The sequence below is a fragment of the Acartia tonsa genome, chromosome 2 (assembly GCF_053477335.1).
Source record: "Acartia tonsa isolate MP-2025a chromosome 2, ASM5347733v1, whole genome shotgun sequence".
Taxonomy (NCBI): domain Eukaryota; kingdom Metazoa; phylum Arthropoda; class Copepoda; order Calanoida; family Acartiidae; genus Acartia; species Acartia tonsa.
Genome location: NC_137261.1, coordinates 39,803,320 through 39,823,025, shown reverse-complemented (window position 1 = coordinate 39,823,025; position 19,706 = coordinate 39,803,320). Strand labels below are relative to the sequence as shown.

The following is a 19,706-nucleotide window of genomic DNA, read 5'->3' as shown; positions in this document are numbered from 1 at the left end:
GGATATTACTGCAATGTTTTTGTAATAGATATCATTATCCAAAAGATAAAACTGAAATAAATAAAGAATATTATTTGATTAGGCTATTGTTTTTTCTAAAAACGCTAAATGTCTTATCTTTTGATTGGCATACCTACACAGTACACAATGGACGTTTTTGTACATTATTCTCGAATCTTTTTCCTTTAAAAACCTTATAAGCATAATCTAATATAGTTTTAATTACCAAAGAGTCTTTTTAACCCTCTGTGGCTAACTAACACTTGCAAAAAAAATAATATTTTTCAAATTCCTAAAAAATGATGTATTATACAATTGAAATTAAATTTCAGAAATAAAATGTAACCTTTAAAATGTGATAGATAATTGAAATGAAATGTAGACTTTCATGAACAAAAATGTTATGATAAACAGTTACTTCAAATTGAAAGCCATTTGTTAACAGCTTAAAGAAAAGTATAAAGCTGCCAAGATGACAACCGCTCAGCCACTATTAACTGAAGTGCCAAGCAGCCTAAAACAGCTGTCAAGGTAATAACATATTTCCAATGTTAGGTAAAATAAACTAATGTTGACTAAAGATAAAAATTTCTACTCTAATTTCTTATCTCTAAACTATAGATTTATCAGCCTAGATAGGCTGTCAGACGAATTAATCTGTCCAAATTAAAGGAACTTCTAGTAGACGAAATTTTTTTTTACATGCAATTCATTTATGTTATAAGAGCAAAGAAATTTTTGGGCGACATATTTCAACCTAAAGAAATAACTCTTTAAAATAATAGGCACAATTTTTTTGAATAAAAAAAACGTAATATTTTGTTTAGGTTGGTTGTCCGTGGCTTCTATGAATTGGAATATTCTTTAATTATAGGAATCTTCATATTTATATTTTTGAAAAAAAATATTAAACTTTTAGAATAATATTATATATTTAATCCCTAATTGATTTTCTCAAAATCATGAAACTACAGCTAATATTTTTAAAATTTAATCGGCAAAACTACTCCACAAGTCACTCTTGTGTATGTAATAGATACTAAGGGACAGTTCGCATTGTTTATCAATATAACATTAACATTGCTAAATTTTTTAGAAATGTTGTGGCAATTAATTTCTCTGTTTTTAGAAGAGCTTCTTTAAGGTTTCTTCAATACATTTTTTGGGGCGGTTTTCTCAAAGTGCTTATCGGCCAAAATCCTTCTACCCCCCACGCTTAATTGGAAACAAATTGAAAATAAGACAGGGGGGGTAAGGGTTAAGTTTCTAGTGGGTTAGGTAAAGTTATATTTGGAGAACTGGTAACTCTGCAGGGTTAGGGGTCCATCCGCAGAGGTACAAAATAATTAAACTTATCGTCCCCGTTATTTTATTTATTTTTACAAGATCGGTAGGCACTTCAAGGGAAAATATTTTATTCAATTACAAATTATGATGACCCAAATGCAAACAGACATGTTGGTAAAATACCCGTGTTTGAGAGAGGACGACCTTTGTGCTCTGCTCAAGTTTGACAAGAAAGTGTTGCGTGCAAAGTTGGCAACACTCAAGTCTGACAGATTCATACAAGTTAAGATGAAGATTGAGACAGGTTAGGAACTAAATTTACCAGGTAGGGAGGAGACATTGGACTGGAAATATCACTGGTGCTACCCAATGTTCTACAAACAAGGGAAGTCGGGGTAATTTTGTTTTTTCATCATTGGGATTGTACTCTACATCAATTTACCGTCCAAATTCCTTAATTCCCTGGTTATTATTGAAGCTTTGTATGGATCCAAGGGTTGTTGGATGTGTTTCATATCTAAATTAAAGTCTTCGAATACAAAGCCCCCAAAAATTTTATATATTTTAGGCGAGGATGGTAAAGCTGTGAAAGTAAATTGTTACTTTATAAATTACAAGATATTTGTCAACATTGTCAAATACAAGTTGGATATGATGAGGAAAAAAATGGAGGTAACAAAATACTTTGCCGTTTACCTCTTAATTCACCTGGACCACAAACAAACGCATAGATAATACTTATTTTAGGTTATGATAGGTTAAGTAGAGGTTTAGAAAGTAGATAGTATCTCATTGGGGGTAGGGCCCCGTAGTGACTAGAAAATTCCCTAGATTGAAAATAAGTTGTTAGGTGGTTATGTAATATGTCTGAGGGAAAGCACCGAAAACTCGTTTATCTATGGTTGATTTTAAAATGAAACCAGCAGATATTTTTCTGTTAGGATCTAACTACTCTATAAACAATAATATATTTTAAAACCCTGAAAGGAGAACCTAATTAGTCAACATTTCACCTTTTTTATAAGAAATCATACCAAAAGCCATGGTCCCCAAAAACTTTACGCAAAGTCTAAATGAATAAAACAACGACCTCTAAAGGGTAGGCTTGTAATATATGGATAATTTATCACCTCTACTCAACTCACAAAAAAAAAGGGGAGTTAATAAATTTAGTGGGAGTAGTGTAAAAAATATTCTGCACGCCTCGCACAGTAACGTCCCAGAAAATTTCAAATTTTATATTATCCTAGGTAGAGGAAAGAGATGCGACTGCAAGATCTAGTTTCAAATGTACAAACTGTAACAAAACATTCTCAGGTCGGTATTTATCTTTGATATAGTTATACAAGCATTACACCTTTGAACAATCCTGCCTTTGAAGCTGGTAAACCATTTATTTCTGCCTTTTTCCCTTTATTTCTTTCTGTAAAGTCCAGTTCTATTTGTTTTAAACCCAACATGGACTTCGTGGGATAAGTCAGTAACGCTAATTTATGATGATAATAAACTTAATTACCACTTTTGTAATTTTAGACCTAGAGGCAGACCAGCTTTTTGACCCCATGAGTGGCGAGTTTAAATGTACCTTTTGCAGGCAGGGAGAGATCAATAGCAAAGGGGGGGGGGGGGGGCGAAAGTGACACTTTTTGAAACCAAAACTAGAGGTCAACAAAGGAACTCAACTAAAAAAAGAGTTACAGGTCTGAGATTTTGCATGGCAGTTGCTTTATAGGGGTACAATATGGAACTGTGAAGAAACGGCGGCGCAACCGCCGAAAACCGCCGTCTCCCGCCGAAATTTTTTTGCCTTTTCTCGGCGGTTTTCGGCGGTTGCGCCGCCGTTTCTTCACAGTTCCATATTGTACCCCTATAAAGCAACTGCCATGCAAAATGTCAGACCTGTAACTCTTTTTTTAGTTGAGTTCCTTTGACTTTTAGTTTTGGTTTCAAAAAGTGTCACTTTCGCCCCCCCCCCCCCCCCCCACCCCCCTTTATTATTTTCTATAAATTTGCTAAATTAGTACATAAATCCAACTTATAGATAAATCACAGATTTAAAAAAGAAAATTTGTAAAAAAAATTTACGTTTACTTATTATCTAACCCTGTCACTTATTTTCAAATAAAAATTTTTAACCATTGCATTGTAAAGACCTTTCACTAAGGGGTTGAAACCATATGCGGCAGCCATAACCTTTACCTAACCTAACCTATTTTCTTCAAAAGGTTCGTTTATGGTCGATATGCAAAAGGGGGAATGTCTTTTTTTTCTATTCCCTACACTAAATGAGTTTTTGAATAATTTTGCTAAAGATCCTGCTCTTGGTAGCGCGCCTGTGGACGAAGATGAGAGTGCTATGCCTAAGAAAGAGTCGCGCAAGCTTATGGCAACATTCAATGACCAGGCCAGTTTCTCATAAAAATAACCTCTGTATCAAAAATAGAATTTTCCAGCGTTATATGAAAGAGAGGGCTCTCAATTGTCCTTTAAGATATCTTTAAGAAAAGAAATTTAGATTGACTACCAACAATGAATCTAGTTCTCTCCATGAAAGTACATATCGAGCTCTAAACACCCCTCCTCTTGTTTTCGCAAGGGGTCCAAATACTGTGGATATTTCATTTTATGATCAACCCCAACTGCTAGATGGAGAAGTTATTTGACATCCTGCGGGCCGTTGAGGACATTAGGCTGGCACCAGAAGCTCTGGAGCCAGATCCTGTTGACATATCCAGGCCAGGTATGCCTGGCCAGCAATCAGGTAAACAATAAATGTATTGAGTATAGATGTGTAACCCAGACAACGTCCTGGCCCCTGTCTTGGGAACTTTTATCGTCTGCTAGCAAATTGTTTCTGCTCTTTTGTAGCGACTTGGATGTGTTAATAATTTACGATGCTATTGGCTGATATTCAAAGACCCAATTGAAAGTAGTTATTTTGTCTTTTTTCTTTATTTATAATAATCTAATAAACAAGGATGACAACATACATAAAAAGCGAGAAGCAAGCAAAAGAACAGCCAAGCAGATGTGTTAAGGAATAGAAATTCTGAACAACTATATTTCCCCAACAGAATATTAATCACAAATATAGCATAACATACACGGACGGACATAGTGAGTTGTAGAGTAGGTGCTCAGTCACTAAATAAACATATTATTTTTGCTAAGCTCGGTCACATGGACCTGCCAGTGGCGATGTCAATGATGGTAACTGGACGGATAAGAGGAAGGGCGGCTTCGGAGAGGTCAACCAAACGGTCAACATCACTTTTGGAGAAGATACGCTTAAACAGGTGAGAATTTTAAACTGGCAGGTTAAGAGAATATGGGAAATGGAGGATGAGGATATGGGAAAAAACTATGAAAAATATACAAATAGCCAAAAACCCCCTTAAATAATTTTGAGGTTGTGCACTACCAAATTTTTTTTTTTTGGGTGGGGGTAATCACCCCTTTCACCCCCCCCCCCCCCGGACGTCCTTGGTACTTTGCTGATAATTTTAAATAGCTGCGCTGTTTGATGTTTTTGATAGCGCGTCTACTCTGTAAATATGGCATGGCCGTCTGTAAGTCAATCCATACGTGTAAAAACTGGATTTACATACGCAAAGCAGTATAGGATTCGCCTTCAATTTTCAGCGAGGTTTTAACAGGTTTCAACAGGTTTTAAAGTCTTTAGGGGGGGGGGGGGGTGGTATAATATTTTGAAATATACCTATTAGACTTACCCCCCCCCCCCCCCCCCCGTTTCACTCACTTAATTTTTAATTTTACTCCCTATTTGGGGGTGGTATAGTACTTCTTTTTTAGTAGCGAAGCCACTCTATAATTCACTTTGTCCGTCAGTCAGTCCGTAACGCCCTGGGGGAAACGTGATTTTCTCGGCTCCTATTCAAGAATGATAGTTGAAATTTTTCGTGAAGATTTCCATTACATATGCCCATCTAGTCTATACATTGTTTTGTTCATCTGTCTGTCATTTGGGGTGCTAGATCAATTCCTAGATTTTCAAGTTTTTGTGATTTTCTGAACTTCTCTTTAGGATGGAAGGCTGAAATTTTAGTAATTTCCCTATTTTGTCAACTTATTTATTTTTGTTTATTGTATGACACTGCTTTATAGTAAATTTCATAATTTAATAATTTTTGAGCTTCGCTACTTTTGGATGTTGTCATTCTTGTTTACATACTAGCGTCTTCGACAAAGACTCTAGGGGCTTTGTCCCAAGAGGTAATTAAAAAAAACTGTTGTGGTGGTGATGCAGCACCACTCTGTTATAATTACCTTCTTAAAAAAACCGTAGTAGTGGTGCTGAAGAACCAATGTTTAAAAATAACCTGCCTTACAAAAAATTGTCAGGGATTTTTTGTTTTTGGGGGAGTTGGGGGTGCCCCCCCCCCCCCCCAAGAAATTAGCCTAAAACCACTAAAGGACCAGTAGACATATTCCCTGAAGAGTAGAATCCAATCGGTTACCGAGATCTTAAGCTCATGACGGACAGACATCAAGCTACTTTGTATTATAGATAAGGTGAATTCACATTTCATACTAAAAGGGGAAGGGGTTAGATACCTCCACCCCCCCCCCCCCCCTTGTTAAATTTACCACTGCACTGGGTTGAAAATTCTAATCTGCAATATTTGGTTTATTTCTAACTTGGGGGAAGGGAGGTGTAAAATGTTCCCCCCTCCTGTAGACAAAGTTCTTTGCTCTCTAGCAGCTAAGTTCACAATAATTAACTTAATATTATTAACATTTACTAAATATGTCACAAGAATTTCATATCAAAATAAATTGATATATTAATTGCCTATATAGTAAGAATGATAAGCTTAGTCTTATCACTAAAACTTTCTACATTAATAATTTTCTTCTGCGCCTTACATTTAAAATCATTCATTTTAACAAAAGATAGTATAATAACAAATACTTAAATATTACTGAACTGATAAGAGTTTTATTTTGAATGTTTAACTTTTCTCACTGTTACGCTAGTGGCTTGACTAAATATTACGTAGTATTACTAGAACCGGTTCTATCATTTCTAGTCGCAATATGCGTGACTGCACTAGTGTGTGCGTGTGGTCGCTCTGCTTACTAGTTACTGTAGGTAGTGTTTCAAAAATTCAACAGACTTTCTAAGTTAGCAAAAAAATCTAACTTTGGGTATAGTAGGGCTAAAAGAATGGTTCTTTCACTTTTTGAATCACTTTTTGAACATCGTCCATCCGTTTGTCTGTCCATCCGTCCGTTTAAGTATGTTTATAAAAACTATAACATAGGCTATAATACTGCTAAAAGCATGGTTCTTTCAGTTTTTTTCAATCGCCTAACAAAGCCTAAACAAATAGGACTCTTCGGACATCCGCTCCCGTCTGTTAGTTCATCCGGTTTTCATTTCAAAAGACATCAGTTTTCTTCAATAATAGTCTCGTTAAAAATATATTTGGGCAAGAACGGAAGAAAACCTTTTTTAAGGAAATAAAATTTGAAATTGAAGTTAATAAAAAAAGTCAATTTTGGTGACGAAGAGCAGCAGCAACTATAAACCAACACTGTCAGTATGTGTGGTTCTTCTTGATTTAAAAAAAAAACATAGCTGTAATCAAGGTCTTTCGTCCGTAACGGATAGACATTTGTAACTTAAGCACAAAGTGTAGCAACTCTATAATCATTTACCTTTTTTAACAGAGAATTTTTACTCTTTGTAAAACAATATTTTATGTATTGTAATCACCCTTTTCACTTGATTCTTAAAATATTGAAACCTAGGACCATTACTTGTAATGTAAAAAGCAAGGAATCTCTAAGTCTTAAAATTTAAATATTTCCATAAAAACCACCATTTTTATTAATTTAAAGACAGATTTTTACGCAATTTTTATTCAAACTTCTAAATAATGTTATATATTACCTTAGTTATTGTTTTTTATTAGTTTGTATTACTAATTCGTTAAGCTTCGTTTTAATTGATGTTGTACACAAACAATGATTCAGACGGCGAATTTCTGTCTGTCGAACTACCCCCAGTTAAAGAGCCAGAAGTGTCCCTAGAAATCAATGCATGGGTATTTTAGGATGAGTCATAATTATGCAATTCAATCACATTTTCTGTACTTTTTAAAAGCGAAGCTTTTCTATAATTAGGGTCGGTCCGTCCGTCCGTCCGTAACGGATAGCTTTTTTCGTTAATTTAGGCATGTTAGAATTGTCCTATCGATTTCAAATTTTGCATGGTGATTCCTTTAGTAATTAGGTACGATTTAGAAAGCGTAGCAACTCTATAATCATTACCATAATCTCCGTACGTCCATTTTAAATATGTTGATTTTTTTACTTTTTTAACAACAAATTTTTATGTGATAAAATCATCCGATTGATCTGATTTTTGGTAAATTGATTCCTGGGACAACAAAGTATAATGATATTAGCGAAGCAACTCTATAATCAAGTCCTAAAAATGTAAGTATGTCCATAAACATAATCCTGTATAAAGCAGTTTTTCATCAAATTTACTTACAACTTTGCTTCGACTCTTATACATTTATATTCTGATTATTCAGTTCTGACACTAATTAAGTGTTAATGTCCGTTTGTCCTACTGTTTCAGTGCTTCGCTTTTATGGATGTTGTCATCCTTGTTTGTTGTAAATCTACTCTTCAATTAAAGATGTCAATCCGTAAATTCTCGGCTGCTATGAAAAATAGAAGGCAAATTTACTGTGAAGAATCAGCTAATCCATTAGAATCTACTCCTCATTTATTATTTTTGTGTCGATTCTTATGAGAATTGAGCATTTACTCTGCATTTTATGTCCACCTATTAATTTTTTTCTCTACATCCGCTTGAAAGTTCTTACTCTCAAAAAAAGGCTATAGTCTATAGTGAGTTATTGAGTAACTTTTCCCACCAAAATAAAACAAAAAACGATTTTATGAGTTGAAGAGGGAACAAAAATTTGTTTTTGGGGAAATACCAACTTTAAACAATGACAACCTCAGAAAGAGTTGATTTGGATGAGTTTTATGCATAATAGTTGCGAGATTTTAGGCATTAATATTTCAGAATACTTCTAATTGAGTCATTTAAATATTAATTCAGAATTTTTTTTTTTATCCTTAATATTTCACAATGTAATATTACATAGTTTTAAGTAAAAATCGGTAATTCCATATAAATATAATATAGTGTTTCTCCTACAGTTAGAACTGTAATTACGAAATTGTGCTTTGCTTTATTAAATTGAGTTCATAGTGAAGCTATTATTTGCTTGTGATGCAGTATTAATCTGTAAAGCTCGCATGATCTACCAAACGTGTCTTTACCTGATTTTCACTTTAGATACCTATAATCCATAAATGTTTGTTAATTTACAAAATTTATTCCAATAGCTGAAAATATGGATTTTTTTGTGGCTGTAACTAAAGGAAAGTGGGTAAGATAGGGAGGGGAATTTTCATATAGAATTGTTTGTCAGAATCCTGGTCCCTTGTCCCTGTTTTTTATTAGAAATAAATATATTATTAAGAAAACTTCTCAGTGATAGTGATTCATCAATGTTTTGAAGTAAATAGAATCATATTGATTAATTTTATTTCTTAGGAAAAGAAAAAAGAAGTTCCTCAATGGATATCAGAAAGTACTGTGGAGAAAAAAGCAGGCATTAATCTATCAAATGAAAATATTGAAAAACACTATAATTTTAAGTTATGAGGTTATTTTTTAAGATATCGAGCTGATTTTTTAAATAGACCCTTTAGTTACATAAAAGAGTTGATTATCCACCTCATATTACATTTTTGCACTTCACTTCTAGGGGCTTGAAAGCTCAAAACTTATCAATTTTGAATTTGGGGGGGGGGGTTTACCCCAATATCCGCTAGAAGGATAGTGCGTAAATAAAATCTGTAGTTACTACTTATTTCAGTAATGTGAAATTAGTTTCCAATAAAAAAAATCAGCTCAATATCTTTAAAAATAAGTTCAGTACTTAAAATTTTAGTGTTTGGAGGGGTCTTTTGCCCCACTAGCCCCTAAAAGGAAAGCCCACAATTAAATTTTCAAAGTTTTACAGGTAGATCCATTCATATATGAGAGTTTACAAAAAGAATTAGGTTGATAACTATAAAAACAAGCCCAATATGCCAGGGCAAAATTTAATACTGAATTTTCATTTCCTATAAGTGTACTATAAACTCCCCCCCCCCCCGCCCCTTATCCCAAATATTACTAAAATTTAATTTTTAAAACATTTCTATAATTTTAAAAACTGTACACTGTACAGAATTTTATAATTATTGATTGATTAAAATTTGAATACAGAGGAAAATGCTTTTGGCGCAGATGCCGCTATTGCTGGTTTGGGCGGTCCATCAATCAGGTAAGAACCAAGATCCTGGAATACAGGAATAGGACAATGGAGAAAAAATAAATGATTTTCATCCTATAATCTAGATGTATGGGTTTGACGTGAGCAGTTCTTTCATTTTGTAGCTTAAAACATCGTATTATTACACTCTAAAATTTGACAAGTTTAATTCCAGATAAAAGTACAGAACTGTTATTCTTAGCATAAAAAAAATTATAATTCATACTATTTTCAGTACTGGTATTATGGAGGATGACCTAAATGATGATTCTAACATGCTTGACGACGAGATCAACAACCTGCTGTTGAAACACGAGCGTAGGAACACCCAGCAGGCAACCAGCTTGGTTCCTGGACAGGAGGACAGTGATAGTGATGCCAGGTCAGGCTTCAGCTGTGTCAGTGAAGAATCAATAGATTGCAAAGGATCAATAGCGCAATTCTAACATAAAGATGAAATTCTTATATAAAAGTAACAGGATCTCTTTCTGTCTATACAGAAGGATATCGCTAACCGCTTTACATATATTGTTCTCATTTACTGTGTAGCTTTGCATAGGTCCTAGGGAGGCTTATAGATATTTTAGAGGAGGGTACCACAACCCTCTCAAGAGAAATCACCAAAAAAATGCGTTGAAAATTTCGCTAGGCGGCGCCATTTTATGACTAACTTGTTTTCCCTTCTTACAAAGGTATCCAAACCTTTTCTTTTTAGAACTACAATGAATTGAATTGAAAAATAACTTTCGGTTGTAGCTATGGTTTTGAAATTTCCCAAATTGGACGAGAGGGTAATGTAAACTATATGATATGAAAGCTTTGTTTAGCCTTAAATCTTTTTTCTGTATAATTTAGAATTCAATATTTTTCCAAAGTAAGAAAAGGGTCTTTAAAAAGTGTAATAACTATGATATTTTTTTAGAAGCGATGAGAGTGACCCTGAAGATCAAGATACAGTTGAAAGAGATGCCATGCTCCTTGCTCAAACATTTGCTAATCAAGATAAGGTATAGACACATAGACAGTGTTCTGAGTATTCTTAATCATTATGACCAGAAATATCTTATATAATAATAATTGGGGGCAGATAAAAAGGTCTTTAATTCTACTGAGTGTTACCACCCAACGACAGATGAAAATCACGTATAGATTTCCTGTTTTTTTTCGGATTAATTAATTTTTGGTAGGTATAAGCTGGATTATGACACTTAATGCACATATTTGGCATTTGGCTAAACTTAGCAATTATTTTTCAAATGTTCTTGCAAAAGATTGAAGTTTTATATTGCCAAGGATGAGGATGTAGTTGAGGTGATGGAAGAATCTGGTGATGAAGATGATATACCCACGGTCATGGTCTGTGGAGAAGAGGTAAAATTTTTATTTAAAAGCTTCCCTTACTATGTCTGTCTGATTGTAGTAAAGTGTCTCTGGTTTTCTCTAGAATATTTATTAAAAGTTTGCTTTGAAAGCAGAGATGGTAAAAAAAAACTGTTTTTAAAAAAAAAGAACAAATCAGTTTGTTTTTTTGGTTTAAACCGATTTTTTTTTTTATAAAAAACAGTTTTTTTGGTTTTTTTAATAATATCCAAGTTAATCTCTTTTTTCACCCTCTTCCCCTTTTTCTCACCCCCCCCCCCCCCCAAACGGGGGGTGCCCAAATCTGCCCAAAAGGACCCGAAAAAGTGCAGCCCAAATTGTAAATATTTAACATCTTAAAAATACAATTTATTTGAATTAAATTATCACATTATAAATCAAACGTTTTGTTGTAATCTATTGTTAAGATTTAATTCTCCATGACCGGAAAACCAGCTCATGACCCGAAATATTTCATCTTGTTACCTAAATTCCTACCCTCTTCCCTTAATTTCCTCTAAATTTGGTGCAAGACTGGATTTAATCTTCAAAATATCCGCCCCTTTTGACAAATTATACTTGTGTGTTATAATACATCATAATAACTTCATTTAGATAGGGTAGGGTTTCTAAACGGCATTTTCATTTTAAAAATTCAAATCTTGATAACTTTTTTATCTTAAGAGATTTTTTTGTCAAATAAAAAGGTTTTTTCTTCTTTTTACTATAAGCTACATTATTATAGAAGATTCTTTTAAACCACATGCATCACAATCAAGAAATATGAAAAAATGACAAATTGCAGTATTCTAAAAATGCTTTTGTGAGGCGCCAAAAAGCATTTCACCTTTAAAACTCATTAAAGTACTTTTCTTAGAACTTTTTCTAAATAAATATTGAAATTTTTAAATTTTTTAATACAAAATAGATGAGTTATCTTAATTTTTCTTGATCAACATTTTTCACACAAGGCATTTTTTGAAACCATACACCTATCATAGAGGCCGCATTTTTAGAGATAATGAAAAACACCTTTTACAAGTTTGATGTGCTTTTGTACAAAGAACAAGGATATATAATTATTTTTTCTGTATTCCTTCTGGTTGTTTCTGAAAATCGAAAAACTCAGTTTTTTCTGACTCACCCTGTACATATATTATATTTAATATATTATTCAAGCTTTTACAGTATAAAAACTATAAAAACCCAAAATACCCCAAGAAACCCCCTAAAACCCGGGTAAAACCCCTATTTTCCACGACCCCGGGGTATTTTTAAAAAACCCGGGTTTTGCACAGCCCTGATTACTCCAGACCTTATTATAAAGATTACTAATATAAGGGGGGGGGAAGTTTGTACACTTATAGGAAATGAAATTCAGTATCAAAGTTTGGGAGGGACGTATGGGCTTGTTTTTAAAGTTATCAACCTAATTCTTTTTGTAAAATCTCTTATATGACTGGATGTACACGGAAAACTTTGAAAATTGAATTTTGGTACTTTCCTTCAAGAGGCTAGTGGAGCAAAAGACCCCCCAAAACACTAAAAATATGAGTTCTGAGCTTATTTTTAGAGATATCAACCTAATTTTTTAAATGAAAACTTTTTAAAAATAACTGAACTTAGTAACCATTACACATTTCATTTTGGGACTTTCCTTCTAGGGGCTTGTGGAGCAAGAGACCCCCCAAAACTAAGAAGAGGAGTTCTGAGCTTATTTTTGAAGATATCAACCTGATTTTTTTCAAAGAAAACTTTTTAAAAATAACTGAACTAAGTAACTAATACACATTTCATTTTGGGACTTTCCTTCTAGGGGCTTGTGGAGCAAGAGGCCCCCCAAAACTAAGAACAGGAGTTCTGAGCTTATTTTTGAAGATATCAACCTGATTTTTTTCAATGAAAACTTTTTAAAAGTAACTGAACTTAGTAACCATTACACATTTCATTTTGGGACTTTTCTTCTAGGGGCTTGTGGAGCAAGAGACCCCCCAAAACTAAGAGAAGGAGTTCTGAGCTTATTTTTGAAGATATCAACCTGATTTTTTTCAAAGAAAACTTTTTAAAAATAACTGAACTAAGTAACTAATACACATTTCATTTTGGGACTTTCCTTCTAGGGGCTTGTGGAGCAAGAGGCCCCCCAAAACTAAGAACAGGAGTTCTGAGCTTATTTTTGAAGATATCAACCTGATTTTTTTCAATGAAAACTTTTTAAAAGTAACTGAACTTAGTAACCATTACACATTTCATTTTGGGACTTTTCTTCTAGGGGCTTGTGGAGCAAGAGACCCCCCAAAACTAAGAGAAGGAGTTCTGAGCTTATTTTTGAAGATATCAACCTGATTTTTTTCAAAGAAAACTTTTTAAAAATAACTGAACTAAGTAACTAATACACATTTCATTTTGGGACTTTCCTTCTAGGGGCTTGTGGAGCAAGAGACCCCCCAAAACTAAGAACAGGAATTCTGAGCTTATTTTTGAAGATATCAACCTGATTTTTTTCAATGAAAACTTTTTAAAAGTAACTGAACTTAGTAACCATTACACATTTCATTTTGGGACTTTCCTTCTAGAGTCTTGTGGAGCAAGAGATCCCCCAAAACTAAGAATAGGAGTTCTGAGCTTATTTTGAAGATATCAACCTGATTTTTTTAAAGAAAACTTTTTAAAAATAACTGAACTAAGTAACCATTACACATTTCATTTTTGGACTTTCCTTCTAAGGGCCTTGTGGAGCAAATGACCCCCAAAAACTAAAAATAGAAGTTCTGAGCTTATTTTTTGAAGATATCAACCTGATTTTTTTCAAAGAATACTTTTTTTAAAATAACTGATCTAAGTGACCATAACACATTTCGTTTTTGGACTTTCCTTCTAACGGCTTGTGGAGCAAAAGACCCCCCAAAACTAAAAATAGGAGTTCTGAGCTTATTTTTAAAGATATCATCCTGAATTTTTTAAAAGAAAACTTTTTAAAAATAACTGATCTAAGTGACCAGAACACATTTCATTTTGGGACTTTCCTTCTAAGGGCTTGTGGAGCAAAAGACCCCCCAAAACTAAAAATAGGAGTTTTAAGCTTATTTCTAAAGATATCAACCTGATTTTTTAAAGGAACTTTTTTAAAATAACCGAACTAAGTAACCTTTACAGATTTAATTTTGGGACTTTCTTTCTAGGGGCTAGTAAAGGAAAAGACCCCTGAAAACCATAAATATTAGTTCTGAGCTTATTTTTAAAGATATTAGGTAAGCTGATTTATTAAGGAAAACTTTTTTCATTTAACTGAACTACGTAGCCACAACAGATTTGCTAAAAATCAGGTTGATATCTTTAAAAAATAAGCTCAGAACTCATATTTTTAGTGTTTAGGGGGATCTTTTGCTCCACAAGCTGCTAGGAGGAAAGTCCCAAAATGAAATGTGTAATGGTTACTTAGTACGGTTCTGTCTAAAAAAGTTTTCTTAAAAAAATCAGGTTGACTAAGTAACCATTACACATTTCATTTTGGGTCTTTCCTACTGGGAGCTGGTTGGGCAAAAGACCTCCAAAACACTGAAAATATGAGTTCTGAGCTTATTTTTAAAGATATCAATAATGTAGTGGTAATCAAGAGTGTGTAATGGTTACTTAGTTCAGTTATTTTAAAAAGTTTTCTTATAAAAAATCTGGTTGATATCTTTAAAAAAAACTCAGAACTAATATTTTTAGTTTTGGGGAGTCTTTTGCTCCACAAGCCTCTGGAAGGAGCGTCCCAAAATGAAATGTGTAACAGTTAGGTACTTAGTTCAATTACATTAAAAAAGTTTTCTTTGAAAAAATAAGGTTGATATCTATAAAAAAAAAGCTCAGAACTCATATTTTCAGTGTTTTGGGGGGTCTCTTGCTCCACAATCCCCTAAAAAGAAAGTTCTAAAATGAAATGTGTTATGGTCACTTAGATCAGTTATTTTATAAAAGTTTTCTATAAAAAAATTAGGTTGATATCTTCAAAAATAAGCTCAGAACTCCTGTTCTTAGTTTTGGGGGGTCTCTTGCTCCACAAGCCCCTAGAAGAAAAGTCCCAAAATGAAATGTGTAATGGTTACTTAGGTAGTTCAGTTATTTTAAAAGAGTTTTCTTTAAAAAAATCAGGTTGATATCTTCAAAAAAAAGCTCAGAACTCCTGTTCTTAGTTTTGGGGGGTCTCTTGCTCCACAAGCCCCTAGAAGGAAAGTCCCAAAATGAAATGTGTAATGGTTACTAAGTTCAATTATTTTTAAAAAGTTTTCTTTGAAAAAAATCAGGTTGATATCTCTAAAAAAAAGCTCAGAACTCCTTTTCTTAGTTTTGGGGGGTCTCTTGCTCCACAAGCCCCAACAAGGAAAGTCCCAAAATGAAATGTGTAGTAGTTACTTAGTTCAGTTATTTTTAAAAAGTTTTCTTTGAAAAAAAATCAGGTTGATATCTTCAAAAATAAGCTCAGAGCCCCTTTTCTTAGTTTTGGGGGGTCTCTTGCTCCACAAGCCCCTAGAAGGAAAGTCCCAAAATGAAATGTGTAATGGTTACTAAGTTCAGTTATTTTTAAAAAGTTTACATTTAAAAAATTAGGTTGATATCTCTAAAAATAAGCTCAGAACTCATATTTTTAGTGTTTTGGGGGGTCTTTTGCTCCACTGGCCCCTTGAAGGAAAGTACCAAAATTCAATTTTCAAAGTTTTCCGTGTTCATCCAGTCATATAAGAGATTTTACAAAAAGAATTAGGTTGATAACTTTAAAAACAAGCCAACACGTCCCTCCCAAACTTTGATACTGAATTTCATTTCCTATAAGTGTACAAACTTCCCCCCCCCTTATTACTATTACTAGGTTGATATAACTGATATTACTCCAGACCATATTATAAAGATTAATAATATAATTATTACTATTACAAGGTTGATATAACATATATTACTCCAGACCATATTATAAAGATTACTAATATAATTATTACTATTACTAGGTTAATATAACAGATATTACTCCAGACTATATTATAAAGATTACTAATATAATTATTACTATTACTAGGTTGATATAACAGATATTACTGCAGACCATATTTTAAAGATAACTACAATAATTATTACTATTACTAGTTTAATATAACAGATATTACTCCAGACCATATTATAAAGATTACTAATAAAATTATTACTATTACTAGGTTAATATAACTGATATTACTCCAGACCATATTGTAAAGATAACTAATAAAATTATTACTATTACTAGGTTGACATAACAGATATTACTCCAGACCATATTGCTAAGATGACCTCAGAAGAAATGGAGAAATATAATCAGGAATATAAATGCATTCATATTAAAGATATTAAAAAGTTTAATTATGGCTAGATTCTGACCTTTAAGAGCATTTTTTGTATAAACAAATCAGCTTGATAAAATGGGAAAGAAGTTTTACCCTCTCTCCATCATAATAAAAAAAATGAAAATAATGAGGGAGTTGTTTTTTGTTTGTTTGATACTTTAGTTTAGGTTAGGTTATATTGGGTACTGCTCTGGGTGTGCCCCGCAGATACAGGCTCTGCAGAGTAGGCATCGGGATTCATCCCCCCCCCCCCCCTCTACCTAAAATGTCAATTTTGTTTTAAGATTAGTTGAGAAGGGGTTTTTAATGCTCGATAGGCACTTTGATGACACAAGAAAAGCAGAAGAAAACAGAAACTGGTGACTTTGTATAGTTTACGGGATATTGACATTCACCACCACCCCCCCCCCCCCCAAATTAGTTAAAAATGCATTTTTATTATCAGGTTTATTCTGAGTTCTACAAGGATATGTATGATTAAGCATAAAATATTCATTCACATTTATTTAATAATATTATTATTCAAGTTAGTGATAAAAATAAAAAGATACATTGTCAAATATTTCATATGAAATGTAATGGTGAATTTAAATAGTTGTTATGAGTATATAGTTACTTTAACAGAATTATATGTGATTTTCTTATGTGCTTTATAATGCACATACACTTGGTTGTCATTTTTGGACATTATTCTAAAGTTAAACACCAAAAAAATGCGCTAAAACTTGTAAAAGATAAAAAAGCTAAGTGAATCTTAATTTTATAAGGTATCTGATATTGATGAAATAAGTTAATATTATTGTTATTATTTATATTTTCGTATTCATAAGGCATCCTTGTTTTAGGTATTTTTTTATATCAAAAAGAATTAAATAAAAAATCAACTAAAACTTTTTGTTTTACATTTTAATACAACAGCATAGCTACTCTACATTTCAGTAAAGTTTGTTCGTTTGTTCATCTTGGTTTAGGATATTTACATACAGGGTGAGTCACATAAATCGGGACATTTTTTAAACGGCCATAGCGCGAAAACTACTTGACCAATCAGGACGTTTGACCCCACTATAGAAAGCTTAGGTAATGATCTTTTAGCATAAAAAATCTTTGGACGAAGATGGACGTGTACACCGAGCTGGACGCGTATATGTTCAACAAGGCAGATTCCAAATGCGCCGGTGGTTTAATGCGCAAAATCACAAAACGTAGGGTCCGACAGGGAAGGAGTTGGAATCTTGACCCCAAATTTTGTGGGTGTCTTAGGCTCATTGAGACACACATTTTGCCGTGTTTAAATCCATTTCAGCTCAATCCTAGCCGAAATGAGGTCGATTTTTTCAAGATTTTGAGCCTTAAGAAATCCCAAACAGTAGCGCCCGACAGGGAAGGAGTTGGAAATTTGACCCAAAATTTTGTGTGTGTCTTAAGCTCATCGAGACACGCATTTTGAGTACTTAAAGTCCACTGTAGCTAAATCCTAGCCCAAATGAGAGCAAAAACATGGATTTTGTCAATTTGGCGGTTACTCATGTTCCTAAGGAAATGTGGCCTCCCAGCAGCCCGATCTTAATTCAATGGACTTTTGGGCCTAGGGCTACTTTGAAGCATGCACCAATAGACGTGCCCAATGCCCATACAACAAAGACCTCCCTCATTGCCACTATCAAGGAGAACTACGCCAGCTTGGACAGGTACATTTTGACCTGGACCTGTCGGCGGTTGAGGAGGCGGGTAGAGACGGTGATTGAGGCTGGCGGCGATTTTATTGAATAATCTACTAGTCATATACCTATTTTGCTTCCCAGTTTTTAAAATTCAATAAAATCTTTAAAATTGACGATTTTATGTTCATTTCTTTAAAAATTACAAAATGTCCCGATTTATGTGACGCACCCTGTGTATTAGGGATGGCATTGGCCATCCGTCTAATTCTTGGACCGGATTCGGATTCCTACAAGAATCCGTCCAAAAAATAAAAAGGATTCTGAATTTTTATTTTTTGTCGGGTTCCAAAATCTAGCAATATTTAAAAAGCCTTTTTTTAAAAATAAAGAAATGGATTAAATTACACCGGGTACTGGGAAGAATCTAAAGCTCGTTTTTTTTTATATTTTCTGATCTCTCCACTTGGTGGTGTAGGTGGGTAGGTGGTGATATTTGCCTTTAAAGAAAAAAATCAAGACGCTAAGTTTAGCCTAACAATTAAGAATCCGAATCCGCTAAAAAAACGGATTCAAACATTGGGTAGATTCCGGATTCGGATTGCCAACCCTAATTTGTATTCCAATTTTTATTCGTATTTGAATCTATTTTGTAACTAAGTCAATTTGTAGATTTTGATTAGTCTATAAAATGGTTTGTCTTTGTGTTTGAAACCATATATCAAGACACAATTAATCATGTATAGAGAATGTAAGGTATAGGGAGAAAGACGGACTGTTGTTAATTATAGAAAAGGTTCGCTAGTAAAAAAGGAGAGTTGCATGAAGTGAATTTAAAAAGTTTGATTGCAAGCAAAAGTTACAAGAATACAATCTTAACAATTATAATTTTGTATTACAATAAATAGCAATAAATTAGAGGCACCACCAAAATAGTTATTTGCTGTTTTTATAAAAACAGGACAGTCAATTAAGTTGCATATATTAAAAAAAAACATGATTTTTAGGTTTTTAAAAACACCTGGTAGAAAATTGAAGTTCTTTCAAATATATGTCATATAGATGTAGTTTAAACTATTAAACAGAAAAATATATGCAGTTCACTAAATTCGTGTTTAAATGCACTTCGTGTGCAACTACCCCTTTATGTTTTAAAATCCATGACATGCATAATATATTTAGATGCTTCATCTGATCTAATTTTTCGTCAAACTTTAAAAGGGATTTTTCGCAGACAGAAACTTTTGTTTACTTTATGTTGCCTGAGCTGGATCTTTAAATCATTTTAGTTGTGAGCCAGATCGGGGTGAGCCAACTTTCCACCAATGAGAGCACAGCATTTTATGAAATGCCGCTTTGTTGCATTATTTGCGCTGAAATCTTTCGACGATAAATTTTCATAACTAACTTACTCAAGAAAAGCTTTTTCCTAAAATTTGCGACAATTCATAGCGGACTCAAAATGCAAACGAAGTGAAAAAATTACGGACCAAGATCTGTAAAATGTTTCAACCAATGAGAAATCTTTTAGTATTTTCGTATTGGCTGATTTAGACAGAATATATCTAGGTTATCTCTATCAACTAAAATTACAGATAGAAACACTTGTAGAGTAGCTTCCACAATAAAAAATACAAGATTTTTACATTAAATAATTAAGTCAAATATTG

At 33.3% G+C, this 19,706-nt stretch overlaps 1 protein-coding gene across 2 annotated transcripts; it reads left to right on the top strand.

Moving 5' to 3' along the window:
• Window positions 1–19: 19 nt before the first annotated feature.
• TfIIEalpha (transcription factor IIEalpha) lies at window positions 20–16,935 on the top strand. 2 transcript variants are annotated; one of them, XM_080150815.1, is made up of 16 exons: window positions 20–531; window positions 828–874; window positions 1,454–1,591; window positions 1,856–1,959; window positions 2,538–2,604; window positions 2,821–2,881; window positions 3,616–3,691; window positions 3,934–4,048; window positions 4,459–4,583; window positions 8,894–8,951; window positions 9,614–9,671; window positions 9,895–10,041; window positions 10,582–10,666; window positions 10,953–11,030; window positions 16,279–16,351; window positions 16,822–16,935. In XM_080150815.1, the coding sequence occupies exons 1-16, from the start codon at window positions 473–475 to the stop codon at window positions 16,854–16,856; spliced, it is 1,326 nt and encodes a 441-aa protein (XP_080006941.1). In that variant the 5' UTR covers window positions 20–472; the 3' UTR covers window positions 16,857–16,935. The 2 variants fall into 2 exon arrangements, with proteins under 2 accessions (XP_080006941.1, XP_080006942.1); XM_080150816.1 differs by lacking the exons at window positions 16,279–16,351; window positions 16,822–16,935 and adding an exon at window positions 15,939–16,027.
• The last annotated feature ends 2,771 nt before the right edge of the window (window positions 16,936–19,706 follow it).